Source organism: Myotis davidii, unplaced genomic scaffold (assembly GCF_000327345.1).
Source record: "Myotis davidii unplaced genomic scaffold, ASM32734v1 scaffold674, whole genome shotgun sequence".
NCBI lineage: Eukaryota > Metazoa > Chordata > Mammalia > Chiroptera > Vespertilionidae > Myotis > Myotis davidii.
Genome location: NW_006286674.1, coordinates 385,209 through 391,224, shown reverse-complemented (window position 1 = coordinate 391,224; position 6,016 = coordinate 385,209). Strand labels below are relative to the sequence as shown.

Sequence of the window (6,016 nt, the reverse complement as noted above, 5' to 3'; positions counted from 1 at the left end):
TGACATCTAGCTTTTGAGTGTCCTAAAATCTTTACTTCTAGTGTATCCATTGCTTTGAAATTCATTTAAATTCAAATTGCTCACCAGTGCAACTAGGAAAAAGAAGGTGCTGATTACAAAGTACATAATACCTCACTCTCCCTACTAGTTGTGAAGAACCTAGCTTCTATACATAAGCTAGACTGATCAGTGAAGAATTTAAGTGTGACATTAACAACATATTCACTTAAATGATGCAGAGGTGTTGTATATGAATATTACCTACATTACATGCTGATAGAATGAATTTCCATTTATATGCTCTAAATGTCAGAGGTTAAATTACTGGGTTTTCTTTTATTTTTTACTTCAGAAGTATTTGTTGAGTTCCTATTATGTGCCAGGCTCTTGACTGAGATAAGTAATGAGAATCTTACGATTTTTCTATTCCAGGTTTTTGTTGAAGCTTTGAATTAGCCATTCTTTAATACTTACTTGACTTCCTGTATGTAATTCTTTACTTATGAGATTCTTCTTCTGAGGATAAGCAGAGAGAGACTGTGGGCTCTAGATTTTACTTTTAAAGAGGCTGATGACAGGAAGCATAAACCAGTGGCTTGAATGAGATTTAGGCTTCTTGTGGTTTCTAATTTTCTATGACATTTTCCTTAGCACTGGCCACTTGACTACTGTAAGGAATTGTGTGTTACTTGTTTTGTAATAATAATGTCTGTTCTTTTGGAATCTGGACTTTGAACAACTTATTTTACAGAATAATTGAATAGCCAGTTCTTATTCTTTCTTACCTAGAATTTTTCCAGGGGATTTCCCATGGTGGGTTAAGAGAAGAAAAGCCGTTTGTGTAACACTTCTGTTACATTTGTTTCCCTCCCCCTTGGATTCCTAAATATAACTTTCTTACCTTCTCTTCCTGCTAATTGACCAGCAGATCCTGTAGTACTCTCATCCCTTTGTCTGTAGTTGTATTCAAAGACCAATAAAATAATATTTCCTGTCTATTCCTACCTCTAAAAATATCTTTTTCCTTTATTAAATTAGATTTTGTGGAATAACTGATTGAAGGAAAAGCAATAAAAATTTTTCAAGAACAATTAGCACTAAAATTTTGATCCGCTTTAATATAAAAATCTTGTTTTTTTCCTTTTAATTACATTTTTAAGTAGCTATGGAAGAAAACAAAATGAAAGCATGTAAGGAATAGTTAGCATTAAACTTCTGGTCCATTTGCAAACTTACTTAAAAATGACAAGCTTTTCTTTTTTTACCCTTTCAATGTAGGGTCATCATACAATTTTGAGCACTATTTATTATAATAGAATTCAAAGTGAATTACTATAAAATTTTCATTGAAACTTATATTACATTGTTGATGTTCCCTTACTAAGTTTTTAAAGCTTGTAAGATCTTAATGAAGTAGTACAAACTTAAATAAAAAGTTATAATTTTCCTGGAAGTAAGGAAGATTGAACCAGATGTTAAAATGGATGTGTGATCATCAGAGAAATACCATTATTGTAAAAATTGACCAACATAGTAACTTCAAGTTATTTAGTTACATTTTCTCATTTGGGTATAGTAAAGCATTATTTTAAAAAGCAGTACAGGAAGAATGTATGTAGATAATGTTACTGCTATTAGAGAAACAGCTGCAAATTAGTGCATGCTTTAGGGCAGCGGTTCTCAATCTGTGGGTCGCGACCCCTCTGGCGGTCGAACTACCCTTTCACAAGGGTCACGACCTAAGACCATCCTGCACATGAGATATTTACATTACTATTCATAACAGTAGCAACATTACAGTTATGAAGTAGCAACAAAAATTTTTATGGTTGGGTCACAACATGAGGAACTGTATTTAAAGGGCCAGAAGATTGAGAGCCACTGCTTTAGGGAATACAAAGAAATGCAGACATTTCTAACTTGATTTAGATGGTCTGACCTCTAGAAATACAAGTATATCTGTATGTGTATATTTATGTATATTTGGGAATATATAAAAAATGTCTTTTCTTCCCTTTTTTTAGTCTTAGATTGTAAGCAAAAGAAATCAAGGTCAAGATCTGGAAGCAAGAAGAAAATGCTAACATTACCTCATGGTGCTGACGAGGTTTACATTCTCAGATGCAGGTACATGCTTATATTGCCAAATCTGCTTAGTTCAGATTTTGGATTGAGGTATATTAACTCTCTTATTCGGGGTTTTTAATTTGTAGCAGAGGTACATTCTCCACAAGTAAATTATAAATGAACTTTTGGAGACAAGCTTAAAATCTTAACTCAGTTCATAAATGCTGTAATACTTCAGTAACTAACGGATCAACTTTTTTATATTAGCCAAGAAGCTCTGTGATATGGTGAATTATAAAAATAGCTTTTTTGTTATTTTATTTATTTGCCTTGGTTTGATTTGATTTGTTTTGATTTTTTAAAAATTGTCTTTAGTTTTGGGACACGTTTAGTTTCTGCTTATTGGGAACATATACTTCTAAATATAGCTATACAGTTATTCATATCTCCCTTCCATACTCACCGTTATGCAGTTTAAGGAATTCTGAATTGTGTAAGGGTCTTTTAAAAAGAAGATACATTTTGGAAATATAGTTGTTTTAAATATAGGTGTTAAGACCTTTTATTTTATCCCCAATAATGTTCCCATTTATATAAATATTATTGGAGTTATTATAGCTGTTCAATATATGAATTGGCATCTTTGATATTGTATTAAGTCATTTTGACTTTATATGTATTCAGAAATGATTGTCAAGAACTCTCTCCAATATATGGTAAAGTTTATTTCTTATGTGTATTGATTTTTTAGGAATTGGTTTTAAATAAAGGGAATTGGTCAGGTTAAGACAACTGTCATTAACTTCTTCTGTAGGTTTTGTGGCCTAGTCTTTCGTGGACCATTGTCTGTTCAGGAAGACTGGATTAAGCACTTACAACGACACATTGTAAACGCTAACCTTCCCCGGACTGGAGCTGGCATGGTGGAAGTCACGTCACTGTTTAAAAAGCCTGCTTCTATTACAGAAACTTCATTTTCTCTACTAATGGCAGAAGCAGCTTCATAGAACAAGGAAACCTTTTAAATAGCAAATATGAATTGGGTGTAAATTTGAAATTTTTTGTCTTTTTTTTAAGCCACATTAAATTATCCATTTATAAATACTAAAGCAGGAGAAAGGGGAAAAGTGAATTATGGTGACATCAGAACAAATAGATTGCTTCAAACATTAAGTGGTCTATATATTTTATATAGGACAGAAGATGTGTTTTCAACGTTTACTGGATTTTGTCAGTTAACTGTATTCATTCAGTAAAAGATCAGTACATGTAAGCAGTCATTAATAAACTGTTGCACATGGATATTTAAAGACAGACTTATTGGAAAGTTATGTTTTCTGCAGTGTTACCAGAATCAAGGTTCTGTTTATTCCCCACAAGACTTGCATTGAAAAATAAGATACTATATTTTGTTTGTATGTAGTGTTTTGTATAATACCTGGAACCGCTAACTAAATTTACTCAACTTAGGGCATTAAATATCATGTACTTCATAGATTGAGACTGTTCACTCATATAGGGCAGAGTACTATTCTATCTAAATGTGTTAAAGTGTTTTTTTAAAATCACATGGAATGGTTTTTTTTTATACTAAAAAGTGGAGGGAGATTTGTTTAAACAAGTATTTCTAAAAGAAATATGTACATAGTCCTGGAAATTATTTGTGGTAAGGAAATATTCTTTACTCCAGTTGCATTTCTCAGACAATAAAGTGGTGCATCCATGCTACCTCCTACTTTGTCAACAAAGATGCTATTTACCCTTTACATTTTTTGTATCATAATAGATTTTAAAATCTAATGTTCTTTATTGCAAGGCGTCCTTTTGTTAACAGATTTGTTTCTTTTTAATGTTTTACCTAAAATTTGACATGCTTACAGGACAAGTTTGCCTCTTTATTTAACATTGTAGAAATGTAATTAATAAATGATGCTCACTACACAATTTAGAATAGGCTTTCTCATTTATATTCTCTTCCCAAATTGATCAGTAGCAAAACTTAATATACCAATTGAAATATTTCTACATATGATGAGAATGTTTACAATTTAAATTTTAGAACTTGTTTTGGATGTGATTATATGTACGAAAATTGTGTAACACTATGCTATGCTAAGAACCGACATAACGGAATTACTGAAATAAATGTGCTGTGAGGAATGGAAAATATGGTGCAGATGTCTTGGTCATGAAATTGTGATTCTTCCTTTCAACTTTTCCAAAAACAAATTAGTTCTTTTAACCTGAAGTCAGATTCATTTGCAAATGACAGTTTTTATATGCAAGCACCATTTCATTTTATTTCACGTAGTATGGCTAATACTATAGTTGAAACAAGGATATGCATTGATACTTTTCTTCGTATGTAAATAAAGTTTAAAACATTAAATAAGGAGTATTTTGGTAGAGTATATACATACCTCACTGCCAGTGAAATTGCTTTCCTATGGTATATCTCCTTACCAGAAAAATCTCTAAATAAAAAAAGACTTAAAATTATAATGTGTATAGTGTGAAGCATTTCTTATTATAATCACTGGTGGGAATAGCCCACTTGAGGTTGTGTTTCACTTGGTTTAAATTGTTTCTACTTAGCAGGTTACTTTATTCGCATACCTTAATAATATGTGAAATTAGGAAGGTGGACTAACTGGATCATTCAAGGGTCTCTTGATCCTTGGGGTGTACTAGATAAGGGGAAAGTACTTGTAATTTATTTTCATTTTTCAAAAATGCCTAATAGAAACTGTATGTTTTCTTATAAAGATGAGACTAAAACATCAAATTGCTTTTGACTAAAAATATACTAAATCGGTGTATACTAGTCTCCTATTGAGCAAGTTACATTGATATATATATGGATATATTTATTTATTTATTTAACTGGAAACATACTACATGGCAAGTAGAGTCAGAAGTTTATAAAAAAGATTCCTGGCCTGGTTGGTTGCTTGCTTAGTGGTTAGAGCATCAGCCCTTAGACAGAAGAGTCTTAGGTTTGTTCACCAGTCAAGGGCAAGTACCTTGGTTACTGGTTCGCTTCCCGACCCTGGTCCGGGCACATGCAGGAGGCAACCATATTTTCCTGTGAGGATTTAAAAAGAAGATTCCTGTGGCAAGACTAGCAGTTATGAGAATCCCTTTTAACTCTAATATTTATATGATTTTATCTTTTTTAAAGTATGTTTTTATTGATTTGAGAGAGGCAAGGAGAGAGACAAACTTTGATCAGCTCCCTCCTGCACACCCCCGGAGTAAGTGCCCTGTCCTCAACCTCTCAGTGTTAGGGATGAAGCCCAGGTAACAACTGATCCACACCAGCCGGGTTAAGGAAATATTTTATTTATGGCAAGATGTAGACATTGCCAGCATTCCCAGAAATCTTTATGTTCTCCACCCCAATTGAATTCTCTCCCTCCTGCCAGTTCCAGCATGACAGCAGGGCTGCATCTGGGAATGGCTGAAGGCATTTCCCCAAACCTGATTAGGATACATTAAATTGATTTCTTGGCTGCCAGACACCTTAAGGGCTTCTTAATCTACATGTTATTGCCTCCTACTGGCCAAACACCTGAACAGCCGTAGGCTGATTCCCCCATTCTGACAATGGACTCTGTACAAACCCTGACCCTTTGATGTGTATATCTCTGCCTCGCCTCAGGACAAGTTGTGTTAATAAAAAGCATGGGGTCCTGGGACGAGGAGACTTTTAAGACCTTAGAGAACAGACCTTAGACCAGCGTGGGCAAACTACAGCCCGCGGGCCGGATACGGCCCGTTTGAAATGAATAAAATAATAAAAAAAGACTGTACCCTTTTATGTAATGATGTTTACTTTGAATTTATATTAGTTCACACAAACACACCATCCATGCTTTTGTTCCGGCCCTCCGGTCCAGTTTAAAAACCCATTGTGGCCCTCGAGTTAGAAAGTTTGTCCACCCCTGAC

General features: G+C 33.8%; 1 protein-coding gene across 8 annotated transcripts in view; it reads left to right on the top strand.

Moving 5' to 3' along the window:
* Positions 1-4,566, top strand: part of ZNF644 (zinc finger protein 644) — a 114,318-nt gene extending 109,752 nt beyond the window's left edge. For 4 of the 8 annotated variants that reach the window (XM_015560326.1, XM_015560327.1, XM_015560325.1 and 1 more), the window contains 2 exons: positions 2,025-2,127; positions 2,882-4,566. In XM_015560326.1, coding sequence (XP_015415812.1) covers positions 2,025-2,127; positions 2,882-3,074 — 296 coding nt within the window. In that variant the 3' untranslated portion in view covers positions 3,075-4,566. Of the gene's footprint in view, positions 1-2,024; positions 2,128-2,881 lie in introns of those variants that run through there. The other 4 variants (XR_001512922.1, XR_001512921.1, XR_001512924.1 and 1 more) reach the window with 2 other exon arrangements.
* Positions 4,567-6,016: the final 1,450 nt, after the last annotated feature.